Here is a 19608-nt window from a genome sequence, read left to right on the forward strand (position 1 = left end):
CTTCATTAAGTCTACACGCGATAATTTAGATTTAAATGTATCCGGAATATTGTTCTCTTTAGAGATAGGTTTTTCTTTTAAAAAAACTTATTCTGAATCTTTTATACTCTTAAAAAAATGAAACTACAAAAGATAAATAGGACAAACTTTTTAACATTGAATTTCCAATTTCGAAAGGAAAAACGAATAATGTCCAGCAGTACGAATACAAAACGTATTGTTTATGTGGGTAAGAATTTCAGTGAAAGTATGTGTGATAAACAGGTTTTTAAGCCATGTATCTGTAGACTGTATATTTTCTGCCAATAAGCATAGCCTTATAGGCACGAATTCTAATTTCTGGTCAAATCGGCACCCGGTATAGTCAAATCAGCACCTAGTCAAATTGGAACCTGGTTAAATCGGCACTTGATATAGTCAATTCGGCACCCATTTTCATGATGTTAGATTTGTTTAATATATATTTTCAACAGTATTTTAAGCCAAAACAGTAAAAATAAGGAATGGGTTGTCCAGAAATTTTTCCGTATTTACACAAGAGTTGAATAAGGAAGGATGTGTCCAGCAATATTCACTCACTATAATGGGGGTTGGTTTTTAATTATATATACATGTATGAGGTATTGGATATTTTTTACGCAATTTTTAACCAGTTGAGCATTTTGCAGGATAGTTGGTTTAATGCTGTTTAAACTTTCCTAAAAAATACCATAATTGCTAATTACTTTGCATGAAAGTTTGAATTATTGAAAGGGATTTCCGTTTTATTGCTTCTGATTGTCTCACATTGTTAAACAACAGCTTTGGTAAGGACATATGTTGTCTCTTAAGTTATGAAGTTTTTGAAGAATAAAACAATTACTTCCTGTATACTGTTGAGTTAAAATAACAAATATATTAACTATGTACTTGATTAAAGTTATTAATTAATTGTAAAGAAAACATATTAAATAAACTCATCATAGATACCAGGACTAAATTTTATATATACGCCAGACGTGTGTTTCGTCTACAAAAGACTCATCGGTGACAGTTGAATCCAAAAAAGTTTTAAAAAAGCCAAATAAAGTACGAAGTTGAAGAGCATTGAGATCCAAAATTCCTAAAAGTAAAAAAAAACATCAGTCATGTTGGGAAAACTTTAAATAATACTCTCAACTTTTGTACAAATGTATTCTAACTGCTTTTTAACGATGTAGTGCATGATAAAATAGGTGCCAATTTGACTAGATACTGATTTACCCAGGTGCTGATTTGACTTTTTCTATGGGTGCAGATTTGACCAGGTGCCGATTTGACTTGTACCCATAGGCACAACTTTATTGGGCTTTTTTATTTTTATTTAACTTTTAGCAGTCAGAGCTCAGACATAAACAAGTCGATTTTTAACCGGATTTTTGTGTCAAAAATGTTGGTTATTGATTTTTGGATGTACGTCGGGCGGTCAGTTGGGCGGGCGGCAACCAAATGTTGTCCGTGCATTCACTCATGAACCCCTCAACCAAAGCTTTTAAAATTTTAATATGTTGTTACTGACAACAAAATGAAGGTCAAGTTCAATAATGACGATTTTGACCTCTACCGTGCAGGAGTTATAGTTATTGAAAGATTGAAAAATGGCATTTTCAGTCGTGTCAGTTCATTAACACATGAACTGTTCAACCAAAGCTTCCTAAATTTTAATATGTTGTTACTGATGACAAAATAGAGGTCAAGTTCAATAATGAAGATTTTGACTTTTACCGTTCAGGAGTTATGGTTCTTGAAAGATTGAAAAATGGCTTTTCCAGTCGTGTCCGTGCATTTACTCATGAACTGTTCAACCAAAGCTTTTCAAATTTTAATATGTTGTTACTGATGACAAAATGGAGGTCAAGTTCAATAATGTCGATTTTGACTTTTACTGTTCATCAGTTATGGTTCTTGAAAGATCGAAAAATGGTGTTTCCATTCATCATGTTCATGTTGTTGCATTTACTCATGAACCATTCAACCTAAGCTTTTCAAATTTTAATATGTTGATACTGATGACAAAATGGATGTCAAATTTGATATTGATGATTTTCACTTTCACCGTTCATCAGTTATGGTTCTTGTGATATAGGCAGGACACAAATAAATGTTAATAAATCCGGTTTGCTGTCGTTGTGACAGCCTCTTGTTGTTTTTGACTTAAAGAAGTCAAAACATGTATTTTTTATAAAAATGTGTTTTCAATTTTAGACTTATCTAAGTCAGAAAATGACAGACTTGTTTTGTTTAGGTCTATTTATGTTGATGAGAAAACTTAATTTTACTTGGTGGCCAAAGTACAACACCTATATATGACAGCAAAAACCTGTCTGAGAGTTCACAAGGACTTGAGCTATCTATTTTTTTATTATCAAATTGAACATCCTTACTAAACACAAATGTTTTACCTCATTAAGTGTGGGTCCAGGTGCATGCATTGTAAGGTTAATTACCATTATCTCCAATTTTTTTAGACTCTCATTCATATTTTTCTTTAGAAGACAAAGCATTGTCTTTCAATGTTGTCATTATTTGATTTAGATGCTTGACTTTTTTATAAATATGCGTTGGTCTTGAAGTTAACCAGTTTTGATAACTTATCGACTGGTAGGAGTCGATAAATGCAACTTTTTGATTCTGGTCAATTATTTCTTGCTTAACAATATATGACTTATTAAAGTCGTTATTTGTCTTGCATTAAAGGAGACAAATCCTAAAACTTACAAATTTAGACCTCTATGAGTCAAAAGCTGATTCAGACTTATTTATGTCTGAGCTCTGACTGTTTAGTGTTATTTAAAGTCAATTAAAGTAATATCCATTCACCAGTAGAATCTAAACATATTTATCCATGGTAAATACCAACAGCTGAATCTTGTCTCCAATTGACATAAGATATTAGATCTGTCTACAAATATCTTTTTAACTTCCAAGCAATGGTGACTTTTTGCCTTGTTTGTAAACCATGCCGACTCTGAATAAATAAATAATCTTATTCATTTATTATCTTATTTGTAAATTTTTAATTATGATGTCAAATTTTACAGGAAAATTGTGTGATTTAAGTAATGGCGTACAAATGTTCATATAAAAGTAAAAGTGTAAATCATACATGTACCTGTAAACTGACCCCTCTTCTCCTGGTGGTATAGAGAATTTCACCCTTGCCCAGGATTTTTCAAATACCTGCTGAGTCGTTAAAAAAAGAGGAATCCTGAAAAGGACCTGTTTAACTTTTTATCGGATTCTCTGTTGAATACTGGCAAATTCCTAAATCTTCCTGGACAGGCAGTTCAACTACATGAACTAGCTAGCTGTGTAAACTGTCAAATTAAGTGACCTGTTAAGTGCATAGCTTTACTTGAAAGCTTTGTTGTCCAACACTCTGTTAATAAATTTTAAACACCAATTACCTTGGTTTCCGTTCATAAATAATTTGTGTATTTCAAAGTTGTTTTACAAACAATTAATTTATTTGAGGAACATTGTACTTCCCTTTTTCTGTCATCTTTCACAATATACTCCTTAAAGGGGTACTACATTGTAGCTGTCAAATTCTTGTTCACAGATTTGGCTCAAATTCTCATATTCGATTTATAACCATGTAAAACATTTATCCAAATTAAAAAAAGTCTACAATAAACAGGGCATGGGCTCGATAATATGTAGCTTTGTTTCATGACACCATCTAATAAACTATCAAGTTGACCTCAAAAGATATAAACATATACATGTATAAAGATATAAATATTTTAAAGCGAACACTTGCAATTAGATTTTTCTAGGTGTGTTTAATTTCATATTCATGATATTGTAGATTAAAAATATAACATATAACATGTTAATCATTGTTTTTACCTGAATAAGAAAGATGTTTTGCAGATCGAATTAGTCAATTAAATCATTTACCTTTGTTTCACTTTCAATGTAGACAATCTTTTCCTTTGAATAACTGAAAAAAATGCACACATCATGCGTTATCCATCTCTAGGTACATGTAAGTGGTAAATTGAAATTTACATGAATACAGATTCAATAAGGTCGTATTATTCACTTGTAAGTGAACAATTCATCATCAATGTTTTTTAGCTTAATTTGACAAAATACTGGCTGCTTAACAAAAATGCTAAAAGAAAATTATTATTTCATAACTGAAATAATGCACACATCATGCGTTATCCATCCATAGGTACTGTTACCGGTACATGTAAGTGGTTAAATTGAAGATTACATAAATACAGATTCAATAAGGTCGTATTATTCACTTGTAAGTGAATAATTCATCATCAATGTTTCTTAGCTTAATTTGACAAAATTGAACCAAACTGGCTTCTTAACAAAAATGCTAAAAGAAAATTATTATTTTAATTTTTGCAGAAGCTTAGCTAGTGCCTCATTAAACTTATACACATGTGGGTTTTTTCCTCTAAAGATTAAATAAAAAATAAATTAAATGCAAAAACATATCAAAATATTACTTTTAATTATTTTTCTACCTCATGATAATTTAAAAAATATAAATTTTGAAAAAAAAAATTTTCATCTCTTCTACTGTTTAATAATTGTTTAATTTTGTTTTTATTATATCATAATATTAAATTCTGCTATAGAGTGATGTATCAAAGAAGCATTCAGTGAAAATATAGAAAAATAAAATAGGCATTGTAAGTCATGTGACTTAAAATTGGCAATGAAAAAAAAAGGGAGTTAAGGCAGTATATAAAACATAAATCTATCAATGGCTTTCAAGTGCAATGAGGGGGCCTTGGTGGCCGAGAAGTCTAAGTAGTTACTACTGTAATCACAAGCCAGTCAACACTGAGGTTGTTAGTTGGACCGTGCACATGCAGGTGCAGTTAGACTGATCTTAATTGACTTGGTTTGTCAGTTTTCCTATTGAAGGTCGGTGGTTTTCTCTGGGCACTCCGGCTTACTCCAACAATAAAAACTGGACGCCACTCAATATCCCATTTATAGCGGTGCTTAAAAGTGGCATTGCACAAAAACACCAAAAGTCAATCAATCAATCAAGTGCAATGAAACAATAAAAATATGTAAATTTTTAATTTAAGTTAATTTCAGTTAATGCATAACCAGATGAACATGTTTTGAAAACTGTTTGATTTAAATTATAAAAAAATGTCCCCTAAATACTTAAATTCAGCTCGAAAAAAGTTGGTACGTGTTATGACCCAAGATTTTATAATTTTCATTTTCATAGGTTGACAGGTAATGTGTAAATATGTCTATCATAATTAAGGTAAACCAATCACCAATAGAATGATATTCTAAGATGTACACTATACTATTTAGGAGATAACTGTATTGTATTTTAAGTTCCGACGGCATCAATTGGGAATTTGATCGTCGCAAATTAAGTTTACTGGCGACACGTTATGGGAGACAGTGAACAGGTATTTGCGACCATCAAACCTCTAATTGATGCCGTCAGAGCTTAAAATACTATATTGTTATCTCCATTCTAATGAAACTGACAGAAAACAACGTTAAAACATGTAATTAAAATCTGTCATATGCCGTCTGTGCTTGCGCATACGTCCCATAGCATCAATTGCCAGACAATTGATGTCATGTAAAAAAGTGACGTTATCCAATCAAAATGAACGTTACAAATGTTCATGTATTAGAATGAGTATTGTCAGTATATCCCTTTCAATAATATTAAACACGTTTATATAAATAAAATGACAACTTCAGCATCAATTTAAAAAAAAAAAAAAACACTCACAACAATGACTTTTGTGATACCCTACACAACTTACCAAGGACTAAAGAATAAATATAACTTCACTATCATCAAACTGTCAAACCAGAAATTAAAGTATTCATTCCCAGCATGATTTCCTTTCTGAAAGTAACTGTAATACAGTATTGGATGTTGGTCCTGTTGTTTAAATGTGTGAGTGCAACTGTTGCAAGAAAAGGACCTTAGAACAACAATTTTGTATTTATAAGTATATAATCTTCATATTAATTTTCCTCCTCATTGATTTTCTTACTGTTATTGAATCTTCATATTTTGTGAAGCAGATGCTACACATATCTGATGTGCTCAGGAAGGTTTTTATAAGAGGATTTTGCATGTCAGAGTTTCTTATCATTATTTTTTTTAGAAATCAGAAATATAAAATGAGGGAAATCATTCCCTTGTAATTATTTTCTTTTTATACCTGAATTGAGGTATACAGGTAATTCACTAGTTACAGGTAATATAGAGTGTTGTGTCTATCAAAAATTGAAATCAGTCTGTTTACTAACTTCAATTTTTTGAAACTGCATACATGTACATGGACAATATGTACATGTACCTGATGTATAAATAATTGATAATAAGATAACATTGTATTAGTGTTTTTACATTGAAATTAATTGATAAACATTTGAAAACTTTTGCATTTACATTTTGAAAGGTGGTTTAGCAGAGGAGGTAGATGAAAAACTTTTACAGTCAGCATTTATCCCTTTTGGTGACATTACAGATATAAATATACCTTTAGATTATGAAACAGGTAAGAGATCTTGTCACCTTTAGCTAATTACTTGTAAAAATGTAAGATCTTGAAACACTTAGATCTTGAAACAGGAGCTCAAGGATCTTGTCATTCTTCAATTATGACAGAACCGCCTAAGTGGTAGCTTATTTGCCTCAAGTTGGATGGTTGTGGGATTTGACCTGGACCAGTAGAAAACATGTCTTCTTGAAATTTTATTCATGTTATCCTCTTAAATATGCATATTATATAATTGTAATTGTTCTGGTAAATATTAGTCTTATCCCTTATCCCCACTTTTTGTTATTATTTGAAGAATTTTGTTGATGGCAGATCTTTATTTGTTTCCACTGAATTATTTATATATCTTGAAGTTCTAATGTAAAAGGGGTTGCCATACAATTCATGTAAAATATGTGGTTTTATATTGAAACTATGTTACTATGAGTAATGTTAAAAAAGGAACTTGCACAAAGAACTTGAAGAAAATTATAAAAAGAATACATTGCAGATACAATTCATATCATTTGTTTTTATGCTGTTTTACATGCTGCAATTTAATATTTTGCTGATGATAAAGTCACTGGAGGGAATATTGCATGTAGTAAAAGTAGCTCTTTCATATTTTACTTTTAGGAACTTCATTTATATATCTAAAATTCATGTATGTATTTGATAAATTCTGAATTTACAGTTTAAATATTAATTGATACATACAATATGTCTACAATAAATTGTGTTAAATTACATGTATTTTTTTTTACATATATCCAACTGCATGCATCTATTTATAAGAATTAAGCCTAATTATATACATGTATTCAGCCACATTTTTATACATTTTTCAGAAAAGCACAGAGGTTTTGCATTTATTGAATTTGAATTAGCAGAGGTAAATATTACATTTTAAATTAACGACATTCTTAAACCTTATGTAACATTTGGTTTATCTGACGAAACGTTTTTTAGTCTTAAGAAATAAAGATAAATGTCACACTCTTTACAGTTTCAATTTTCCATATTATAAGGATAACTAAAAATAAACTTGAACTCTTGATTTTGAGTAATAAAGTATTGTTCATGCTGCTTATTCTATTATTTAAGTTTTTGACAATATTGGTTTTATTTTGAATATTGAAAAGAGGTTAGCAAAATATTTACAAAGGCCTGAATAAAAATGAAATATAATTGTGTTTCCAGGCCGTATTTTAAAACATGATCGAATGCTTTAAATGTTTAGGCAAAATTTTGCTAAAATTTCTATTTTCTGTCATTTTTTAGATAACATCAACAGTGCAACATCATTTTTCAGTTATGTATCCTGAGTTTAATTTGATTTTACATCCATGTTTCCTCTCAGATATGTAACTGTGGTCTTTTTATGCCCCATCTACGATATTAGAGGGGCATTATGTTTTTTGGTCTGTGCATCCACCTGTCTGTCGTACCGTCCGTCCGTCTGTTCCGCTTTAGGTTAAATTTTTGGTCAAGGTAGTTTTTGATGAAGTTGAAGTCCAATCAACTTGAAACTTAGTACACTTGTTCCCTATGGTATGATAATTCTAATTTTAATGCCAAATAAGATTTTTTACCCAATTTCATGGTCCATTGAACATGTAAAATGATAATGTGAGTGGGGCATCCATGTACTTTGGACACATTCTTGTTCTTAAATATTTTTGATTTCACTTTATAACATTTAAATGATCAAACCAACTTCGGATGATACAAACTATTTAATTTTGATTTTGTATATTACTTTTGTTCGAATGTAAATGATGGACTATTTTCAGATTACTGACTTTTGACTCCTGTTCATGCTGTTAGAGTTTTTACCTACTCTGTGGTAGGACATTCAGTAAGAGTGACTTAAAAGAGACAAAATCAAGCTTAAAAAGGGTACAATTTTGGGGGAAATTAACTGTTTTATGTTTTCTATACATTTCAAAATCATTGGAAAAACAGTAATCTTCCCCCAAAATTGCATTGATTATTAATGTTTTAATCAACTTCTTTTGGTTGCTCTTACCTGACTACCCTGGGTACCAGGATGTCCTACCACAGAGTAGGCAACCTGAAGAAAAATGATATAATCTGAAGTCAAAAGTTGGTAACATGAAAACAGTAATACATGTCTTTGTATAATTATTTATTTCTATTAAAAATATTTACTAATTAAATCTGCTTATTGCAGGATGCTGCTGCAGCTATTGATAACTTAGTAAGTATTTAAGAATTTAATTTGTTTAGTTATACATAATGTTTGTATATGATACAGGGAAAAAATTGTATTGCACATTATCTAAGGAATGTTTTTTTAAGAGCGTCTTTCCATAGTTGATGACTTTATAAGTAGCATATTTCATCCAGTTAATCAACTAGTACATTTGTATCCTTGTGTCAGTTTGAATCACTTATATATTATTCATCTTGCTGATTTTTCCAATTTATAAACTATAATTCTACTCATTAAATATTAACAATTAATTACATAATTATTTTCCTATTTTTAATTTTCCAAAGTTTTCAATGTAGAATATCTTACAGATTACATGCAAATTGGATAAAACTTGCCAGAAGTGTTTCATAACTTGCACAGTTATGCATTTCAAGGCTTTGTCAGCTAACATGGATATCATTATCTTATTTTTAGCTCACCTGGCCCGAAGGGCCAAGTGAGCTTTTCTCATCACTTTGCGTCCATCGTCCGTCGTCCTCGTCCAGCGTCGTCTGTTAACTTTTACAAAAATCTTCTCCTCTGAAACTCCTGGGTCAAATATAACCAAACTTGTCCACAATCATCATTGGGGTATCTAGTTTTAAAAATGTGTCCGGTGACCTGGCCAACCAACCAAGATGGCCACCATGGCTAAAAATAGAACATACGGGTAAAATGTAGATTTCAGATGAATCGGTCAACCCGTTGTTGGGTTGCTGCCCCTGAATTGGTAATTTTGAGGAAATTTTGCAGTTTTTGGTTATTATCTTGAATATTATTATAGATAGAGATAAACTGTAAACAGCAATAATGTTCAGCAAAGTAAGATATACAAAAAAGTCAGCATTACCAAAATGGTCAGTTGACCCCTTAAGGAGTTATTGCCCTTTATAGTCACTTTTTGTCAATTTTTCGTCAATTTTTGTTATCTTGTACAAAAATCTTCTCTGAAACTACTGGGCCAAATTCAATCAAACTTGGCCACAATCATCATTTGGGTATTTAGTTTAAAAAATGTGTCCGGTGACCTGGCCAACCAACCAAGATGGCCACCATGGCTAAAAATAGAACATACGGGTAAAATGTAGATTTTGGCTTATATCTCTGAAACCAAAGCATTTAGAGCAAATCTGACGTAGGTAAAATTGTTTATCAGGTCAGGATCTATCTGCCCTGAAATTTTCAGATGAATTGGATAACCCCTCATTGGGTTACTGCCCAAGAATTTGTAATTTTAAGGAAATTTTGCAGTTTTTGGTTATTATCTTGAATATTATTATAGATAGAGATAAACTGTGAACAGCGATAATGTTCAGCAAAGTAAGATATACAAAAAAGTCAGCATTACCAAAATGGTCAGTTGACCCCTTAAGGAGTTATTGCCCTTTATAGTCACTTTTTGTCAATTTTTGTTATCTTGTACAAAAATCTTCTCTGAAACTACTGGGCCAAATTCAATTAAACTTGGCCACAATCATCATTGGGGTATTTAGTTTAAAAAATGTGTCCGGTGACCCGGCCAACCAACCAAGATGGCCGCCATGGCTAAAAATAGATCATAGGGGTAAAATGTAGATTTTGGCTTATATCTCTGAAAGCAAAGCATTTAGAGCAAATCTAACAGTGGTAAAATTGTTCATTAGGTCAAGATCTATCTGCCCTGAAATTTTCAGATGAATTGGACAAACTGTTGTTGGGTTGCTGCCCCAGAATTTGTAGTTTTAAGGAAATTTTGCAGTTTTTGGTTATAATCTTGAATATAATTATAGATAGAGATAAACTGAAAACAGCAATAATGTTCAGCAAAGTAAGATCTACTAAAAAGTCACATTACCAAAATGGTCAGTTGACCCGTTAAGGAGTTATTGCCCTTTATAGTCAATTTTTGTCAATTTTTCATCAATTTTTGTTATCTTGTACAAAAATCTTGTTCTCTGAAACTACTGAGCCAAATTTAACCAAACTTGTCCACAATCATCATTAGGGTATCCAGTTTAAAAAAAAGTGTCTGATCACGCTGCCTGCGAACCAAGATGGCTAAAAATAGTACATAGGGTAAAATGCAGTTTTGGCTAAAATCTCAGAAACCAAAGCATTTAAAGCAAATCTGACAAGGATACATTTGTTCGTTTAGTCAAAGTCTATCTGCCCTGAAATTTTCAGACCAATCAGGCAACCCATTGTTGGGTTGCTGCCCTGGAATTGGTAATTTTTAGAAAATTTCACAGCTTTTGGTTATTATCTTGAATATTATTATAGATAGAGGTAAACTGTAAAAAAGCAATGATGTACAGCAAAGTAAGATCTACAAATAAGTCAACATGATCAAAATGGTCAATTAACCCCTTAAGGAGTTATTGCCCTTTATAGTAAATTTTGAACAATTTTCATAAATTTTGTAAATTTTGTGTATTTTTATTTGTTTATGAAAGGCACATAAACCAAGGTGAGCAACACAGGCTCTTTAGAGCCTCTAGTTTGTTATTCACAATTTTTCGTCTGATGTTTGTAAGATGTTTATAAACCAAACATAATTATTTTTTAAACAGAATGATTCAGAATTATTTGGGAGAGCCATAAGATGTAATTTAGCTAAGCCAATGAAAATCAAGGAGGGAGCAACAAGAGCAGGTAACTCATAATAAATATAAATACAAGTTTGGTATATTTTCATACAATGATTAATTTTATTTTTGTATTGCATGTTTTATCCTGCAGTGTAATTTGTGATAGGACTTGTTACTAGAAAGAGCAGTATACAAGACGTCTTTATGAACTGACAGAACTATAATTACAAACAAATAATTAATGCCAGATAAAAAAAAAAAAAAAACAGGTGTTGTTACACCATTTTCCTGTAAGAATTTTTTTTTAATTCATACATGATGTATACAATCCCATATTTTTAAAGTGCATACTTGACAGTTGTGCAATTAATCTTGTTTCTCCCTATGGCCAGAATAAAACAGATTTTTTATGGCCCTGCAACGAATTTGTTGGTGCCATATAGTTTTACCCTTGTGCGAAATTCCAAAATTCCATAATTCTGTAATTCTGAAATTCCGTCATTTTGTCATTCCGCAACAAACCATTATACTGAGTTTTTTTCTAAACGCCTTCAGATATTGGGCTAATTTTTGGTATGTGAGTTAACCATGATGAGTTACAGATCAAGTTTATGTTTTGTTCCGCTCAGCTAAGTTTTGCTGAAATTACGGGCTTTGGACTTTGAAAAATTGTTGAGAATCACAGTTATACAGACTGTTTTTCTAAACTCTTCCAGATATTGGGCTGATTTTTGGTTTGTGAGTTAACCATAATGAGTTACAGATCAAGTAAGTTATGTTCCGCTCTGCTGATTTTTGCCGAAATTACGGGTTTTGACTTTGATAAATTGTTGAAAATCACAGTTATACAGACTTTTGTTCTAAACTCTTTCAGATATTGGGATGATTTTTGGCATGTGAGTTAACCAAGTTGTTACAGATCAAGTTTACGTTTTGTTCTGCTCGGCTAAGTTTTGCTGAAATTACTGGCTATGGAATTTGATAAATTGTTGAAAATCAGTTATACAGAATTTTTTCTAAACGCTTTCAGATATAGGACTGATTTTTGATATGTGAGTTACTCATGAAAATTACAGACCAAGTTTAAGTTTGCCAAAATTAATGGTTTGACTTTGGAAATTGTTGACAATCACAGTTATACGGACCTTTTTTTCTATACTCCTCCAGATGTTGAGCTGATTTTTTATATGTGAGACCACCATCATGTTTGTGTCCACATGTGTTCTTGAAATTGCAGATTTTTCAACTTTTTGAGACAGGGCCATTCGTGTCAAAGCATTCGTGTCGCTTTGACACATCTAGTTTACAATTATGGATTTGTCTTCAAAATAAACTACACATTTTTGTACATTATCCTTGCTATGGAATCCAAAAGAAAGGTCAAGGTTCACTTTATATTCAATTTTATTATGAAATTTCCAAAAGGGGGGGGGGGATACAATCATACTCAATTTTAAGTAGTAACAGTTCAAACAGAAAGTTGACTTAAACAGTGCTTATTTGTTTTTAAAGGGGGGATTATGGGTGGTTGGTTTACTGTGTTTCCACTATTTATGATTTTCTACCTTTATTGTCTCTTTTGGAGGAATAAGAGCTAACATCATTATTTAATGTATATTCATAATATAAATTTAATGAAGATGCAATTATCAGTATATGTTTTTGTTTTTTAGTATGGTCAGAAGATTCATGGCTGCAGGAGGAATGAAGATGCAATTATCAAAATATGTTTTTGTATTTTAGTATGGTCAGAAGATTCATGGCTGCAGGAGCATGCTGGAAAAACATTAGAAAAATCAACAGAGGAAGTTGAAGAAGACAAAGGAACAAAACGACCTGCTGAAGACACAGATTTGGTAAATTATTGTCTTTGTCCAAGACAAACATTGTTTAAGAGTGTATTTTTCTGGTATCATTTGCATAAACAATTTCAAAAACCTTTACTTTAACCAAAATTGATAGTGATGCATAACATTATAGAAACAAGTTTGTCGTTAAAGGGGTGCGATTTCATGCCCAACCAAATACCTAGCGGTACAATCTGTTGCTAAACTTGATTTTCAATGCATACCTAAAAATTTTTACATGGTTGCTTTGCATTTTGCATGTTCCACTGCATCCATTAGTCTAGAGTATAAGATTGGTACCCATGGTCCTGTGCAAATCCAACGTTCAACAGCATCCATTAGTCTAGAGTATAAGATTGGTACCCATGGTCCTTAGCAAATCCCTGCAGGAGACCAGTCACATGCCAAATTAAGTTGTTTGTGTCATATAAGTAAACACACCCCAGGTTTCATTTTGCATGCAATATCTGTTGTCATCAAGATTGAATTAGAAACATTTAATTTAATTATTTGAGTCACTTAATGTGTAACTTTGGCTGTCATTTGTACAGATTTCTTTTTCTATTTAGATTTGTTCTCATTGAACTTGTTCTTTGAAGTACAAGCAAAGAGAAACATAACAAAATTTGTTAAAATGATATTTTTCAAAATAACAATCAACTTTGTCATCACTGCTATGATAGGACTGATTATGTTACAGAATTCATCACCAGCCAAAAGAAGCAAAGGAAATCCACAAGTGTTCTTTGATATTAATGTAAACAATAAAGATGTTGGTAGAATTTCTATAGAGCTACGGGCTGATGTTGTTCCGGTCACAGCAGGTATATAAATCATAGTAACAACTTACTTTTCATTCAGTAATATTTCAGAAAATAAAAGAGATAAATACATTTTTTTTTTAAAGTTTCAGATAAAGTTTAACAATTCAAATTTGTATTCAAAACTTTACCAAAATCTATGACATACCCTAATACTGTACCTTAAAAACTTGAAGCTTTAAAAGAAACATATATTTATTATGAAAAGATATAAATTCCTGACTTTATTTTGGATAAAATGTTTTGGCATTTTTTTTATCTAATGACTAATTCTAACTTAAGAAAGCTCTCATTTTTTTTTTTGAATAACTTTTATCTACAATATATTTCTTTTCTTTTTTTCAGAAAATTTCCGATGTTTATGTACTCACGAGAAAGGATTTGGATACAAAGGATCCAGTTTCCACAGAGTTATACCACAATTTGTATCCTTTAGTGTGTATTCAAAATGGTTCATAGTTGCTATAGGTCAGGCTTAAATCATTAGTATTTTTACAGTTTGTTATGCCACAACTGTTTCTTTATAAATTCCAAGATTAACTTTGTTTTGTCTATTTTCATAAATCATATCTGTCTGGTATTCCATTTAGATTACCCACATACTTCTTTTTCTGTGAATAATGAACATAGTTTTATATATTTTAGCTTGAGATTTATATTCTTATGAACACTTGTTCACTACTTACAATGTAGTAAATGGAATATGTAATTTTCTCACTGTAGAGGACATTTGAATTAAGGATGTAGGTTTTGGATTTTGTGTCAAATGTTCGGACTCCTTCGTGTTTTTCCATTCAATACAATGTAAAATATTTTGCTCCATAACACCCATTCATTTTTTTTATACAAAACTTAATAGCTCATGAAAGATCATTTTCCAAAATTTTAGAAGATTCTTGATTTTCTTTTTTTTGTTTTGAGACCCAAATAATAACAAGGCAAATAAAAGGTAAAAGTCCGAGTCAGCCTTTTCCCGCCATATTTTAAATCTCAAATATCTCGAAAAGAAGGTCCATGACCTATCAATATTTTTAGCTTATTTTTATCCTTAATGGATGCTCTACGAGCTTGTAGTATTAATTTTAAATTCTTTATTTATTAATTTTCACCTAACCTCACCTTAAGGGAGTTCGCTTCTCAGTTTCAAAGTAATTAACTTTTCAAAACACTAGCTTATATTGATAGGGGATTAATAAATGAATCCAAAGAGCAAATAAAATAAATAGGTCACCATGCTTGTTTTTTGAGATATTGGCCATTGAAATTTTGGCAGGAAAATATTCTCTCTTGACTTTTCATAGATTTATCATTGACAAGTTGAAGATCTCAAAAACTGTTAAAAAGTAATTAAAATTTTACAAAATTTTAACAGATGGCTTATCTTTATACATGTAAAAGATTTACAAAAAGAAAAATGGGGGTCACAGGGCAAAATATTTCGAGGCATTCAAATGGATAAAACCAGAGGATTTCGAAAATCTGACAAAAAATCCAAAACATGACAAGCCAGCTTCCTTAGAATGTTAATTTCCTTAACCACCTGTAATCAGATGTGTCAGGGAGGAGATTTTACAAACCATAATGGCACAGGTGGGAAGTCTATATATGGTAAAAAATTTGAGGATGAAAATTTTATATTAAAACATACAGCACCTGGTAAGTAAATGTAACATATAAAAATTATATTCATGTTTTATGTAGACTTGACTTTGGATGGTATGTTTAAAAAATACTACTTATTTTTTGGACACTAATTTAAAACATTTACAAAGACAAGTACGAATCACTATCATACATATAAAAAAAAGAGATTATGTTAACCTAAATGTGACAGCAACTTCAAATCAGAAAATTACCAAAAAGTAACATCAAGATGTCATCATGCTGTATTCAATCAAAATTAAGTAGGTACTCAACCATACACCTCTATGAGTATTGATAATTTAGTACTAAATTAAAACCAAAAAGATACATTGTATAAAATATCAACATGTGCTGCTGTGAAGGCTAGTTTTGATATGGCATGGTTTATTAAACACACATGTTTTACTATTGTAGGGACAATGTCAATGGCAAACTCTGGTCCTAACACAAATGGCTCACAATTCTTCATATGTACAGAGAAAACAGACTGGTAAGCAATTATTTAATTCTATGACTTGTTATATGACCCATTCATATTTAAATTTCAACTTTTTACATATGTAAGATTGATGGACAATTTAAGTGGGTGAATAGAGTGGGGGCGATTCTTCCAAAAATCTTTGCACACTATTTTTCTAAAACAGATAACAATGTCACCTATAAGTATAATTAACATTGTAACTTTTATCATCCTAAAGTTAGATGTTTTTAAGCTCACCTGAGCAATTGCCAACACTCTTAGTCCTCTTTAAACAATATAACAATAAGAACATGTGGTATTATTGCCAATGAGACAGCTCTCAACCAGAAATCAAATGACATAGAAGTTAACAACTAGAGGTCACAATACAACCTTCAAAATTTAGCAAAACCCATACCACAAAGTAAGCTGTACAAGGCCCCAAAATCACAAATGTAAAACAATTCAAACAAAAAATAAGGGCCTGATTTGCTTTCAAAATAAATATGACTAGAACACACCCGCGAAATCGCGGGCATTTAGAGCTTTTGAGATTTTGTGTCTGGGGAATTTCAGCCTGAAACAATTTCATATCTGGAGTATTTCAGAAAAGGTGTCAAAATGCATAGGTACTTGGAAACAGTTTAAGCTCCCTTGTTTCCAAAGTCTGTTATTTTTTTCTGTTAAATTCTATTATTTTCGCGTTTCTGTATACTATGAACATACGTTAACGTATACTATATTATAAATATTAAAGTGTATTTAATTTTCTATTTTAACTATCAACGTGTCTTCTCAGTGGCCATCCCTGCTACATTATATAGAGAGTCTCTATAAATTATAGTAGTATATTTTTTATAGTATACATGCAGATAAACGTGAAAATAATTGTCCTGTCCCCGTCCGAGAACTTATGAAAATTATCTGTAAGTTAAAATCGAGGTACAATAGTAGTAGTTCTTACCATCTTAAAACCACACAAAATGAACAACGCTCTGATTGGCTTATTTATTTATCATTTTTGTTATCTATCAGACATTTCGATGTTCCTCGATGTTAAAACCGGTAGTCATGTCTGACTTAAAAGTCGTTTTGATGACGGAAACTCACTGCTATATTATATAGAGAGTCTCTATATATTATAGTAGTATATTGATCACAGTATACATGCAGATAAACGCGAAAGTAATTGTCCTTTCCTCGTCCGAGTACTTATGAAAATTATGTGTAAGTTAAAACCGAGGTATAAAGTAGTGGTTCTTACAATATGAAAACCAAGATATGGACAACGCTCTGATTGGCTTATTTATTTTTCATATTTGTTATCTATCATTCGATTGGTTCTCAATGTTTAATCCGGAAGTCATGTCTGACATAAAAGTTGGTTTGATAACGTAAACAATATTCGGACACCTTTATTTTCGTTTTTCTCCCAAAATAACCCAAACTGAATAGTCATAAGAAAGGATGACAAATGTGACTGTGCATGGTACCTATATGACACAGATGCATGATGATTGATTTATTGTGGGAGGAAGAGAAGCGACATACAAAATGAGGTCTTCTCGTTTAATAGTATAGATATACAGCAACAAATGAAAACATCTGAGTTATAGGCTCCTGAGTTTGGACAAACACATACAGTATGTGATGGGGTTTAACTTGTTTCCTGGCCCTAAACCCTTCCACTAATCTTGAACAGTGGTGCAACAGTACAACATAAGAAAAAATATATAAAATCAGTTGATAGGATTTAACTCATCAAATCAATACAAAGCACAAAATAACTTAACACAAACACAAAAGACAAAGTACAGATCTGAGAGTATTGCATGCAATTGGTATTTAAGGGAAAGCTAATTCAAAGCCAATAAAGAATAATCAAAAAATGTGTCTAATATAATGCTTAGTTATCAATCAGCACACATCCGACATCCAATGGATTTAGTATAACATTATTTTGTCCATTTCAGCTGATAAGAACCATAAGTTCAAATAGACATTTTTTTATGTAACCCACTATTGACTCTGGAGTTTATATTTCTTCCAATAAGTTATCTTCTCTGTGGTAAGACATCCTGGTACTCAGTCAATTAAGAGCAAAGTAAAAAAGTAAAATCAGGGTTTCCATAAGTACAACTTTGCTAAAAAAAGATATATGTTTTCTTTACACTACAAAATCATTGGATAACAGTAAACTTTCCTCCTAATTACTCCCATTATATGTTTGATTTTACATCTTTTGGTTGCTCTTATTTGACCTAGTACCAGGATATTATGATAAGCGTTTACTTAATTTTAAACCATATTAGCAAGACATGTATGTGAAAAAATTAGAAGAATTTGTATTACATGTTCATTGTTGTGTTATAAATGCATTTATTAAGATTTAATCATCTGTATACACTGATGGTTATATGTATGAACTTCACTTCAAATGAGTTTAAAACTTGTTTATAATTGTAGGTTGGATGGTAAACATGTAGTATTTGGGAAAGTAATGCAAGGCATGGATGTTGTAAGAAAAATGGAGGTAATTTACGTCTTTTATAGATAATTTTCAGGCTAAAAGATAGATTTGAATCCTATTCCAGCCCATTATGTTTTGCCATTATAAGTTTTCTATATTGTGAATAAAAGCACTGATTAAAGTTAACAAAAATGCAAAATATACAAACTCTCATTTTATATTTGATAGCATAATTTGTATGCACCATGTCCTAAAATCGCAACTTTTTTTCAATTGTCTTATCAATCACAATGATTTTAAATGCTTACAGTAATTATCGAGCATTAATGAAACAGCAGCTCAACAACACTCAAATTCCATATTTAAAAAAAATAAAATCTAATTGTTTTTTCTTGAGTTTGGTGAGTACAAAAATTATCTCAACAACAGAAACAAAAAGTCACCAGTTAGTTACCCTTTGAAACTAGTAAGTAGTTAATTTATTGTTGTGTTATTTAGACAATATTTTGGTGTGATTTCTTTTTATAACAGATGATGTTATTTATATTTCAGGCCTGTGGCAGCAAAGGAGGGACAGTATCAAAGAAAATTAAAATAGCTAATTGTGGGGAACTTGTGTGACAGATGATTCTATTGTTTATGTACATATGTTTTATAAAAAAAACTCTACACAAGATTAATGTTGTTTTTGATATATTTACATATGATATTAGGCAGTACTCTTGTTTATACAATACTTTCTCCTTACAGAGACTTCTAGCTATAGAAAAACACAAACATGAGTTATTTTTCTTTAATATACAAAATCTTATGTTTGTTTTCATGGTTCAAGTCTACTTGATTTAGTAGGTTACAATGTACTAAATAAAGACACATGGGCGTAGCTATTCGTGAAGGGAACATGTCAGAGATATGAAAATAGCTGGCTATCTGTGACTGGTTGTTATATCATTTATATATGTTTCTCCTTTAAAGCATTATGAATAAAGTGTCATGCAAGCACAAACTTGTCCTCAAATGTATATGATCAAGGGCCCGAAATGTTTTTTTATTTTTA

At 31.1% G+C, this 19608-nt stretch overlaps 1 protein-coding gene across 1 annotated transcript; it reads left to right on the forward strand.

The window, feature by feature from the left end:
• Nucleotides 1-82: 82 nt before the first annotated feature.
• LOC139501624 (peptidyl-prolyl cis-trans isomerase E-like) lies at nucleotides 83-19227 on the forward strand. The gene is made up of 12 exons (XM_071290752.1): nucleotides 83-229; nucleotides 6444-6542; nucleotides 7373-7416; nucleotides 8719-8745; nucleotides 11292-11373; nucleotides 13053-13165; nucleotides 13857-13980; nucleotides 14323-14402; nucleotides 15528-15633; nucleotides 16036-16111; nucleotides 18548-18614; nucleotides 19104-19227. The coding sequence occupies exons 1-12, from the start codon at nucleotides 118-120 to the stop codon at nucleotides 19170-19172; spliced, it is 999 nt and encodes a 332-aa protein (XP_071146853.1). The 5' UTR covers nucleotides 83-117; the 3' UTR covers nucleotides 19173-19227.
• Nucleotides 19228-19608: the final 381 nt, after the last annotated feature.

This window comes from Mytilus edulis, chromosome 1 (assembly GCF_963676685.1).
Source record: "Mytilus edulis chromosome 1, xbMytEdul2.2, whole genome shotgun sequence".
Taxonomy (NCBI): domain Eukaryota; kingdom Metazoa; phylum Mollusca; class Bivalvia; order Mytilida; family Mytilidae; genus Mytilus; species Mytilus edulis.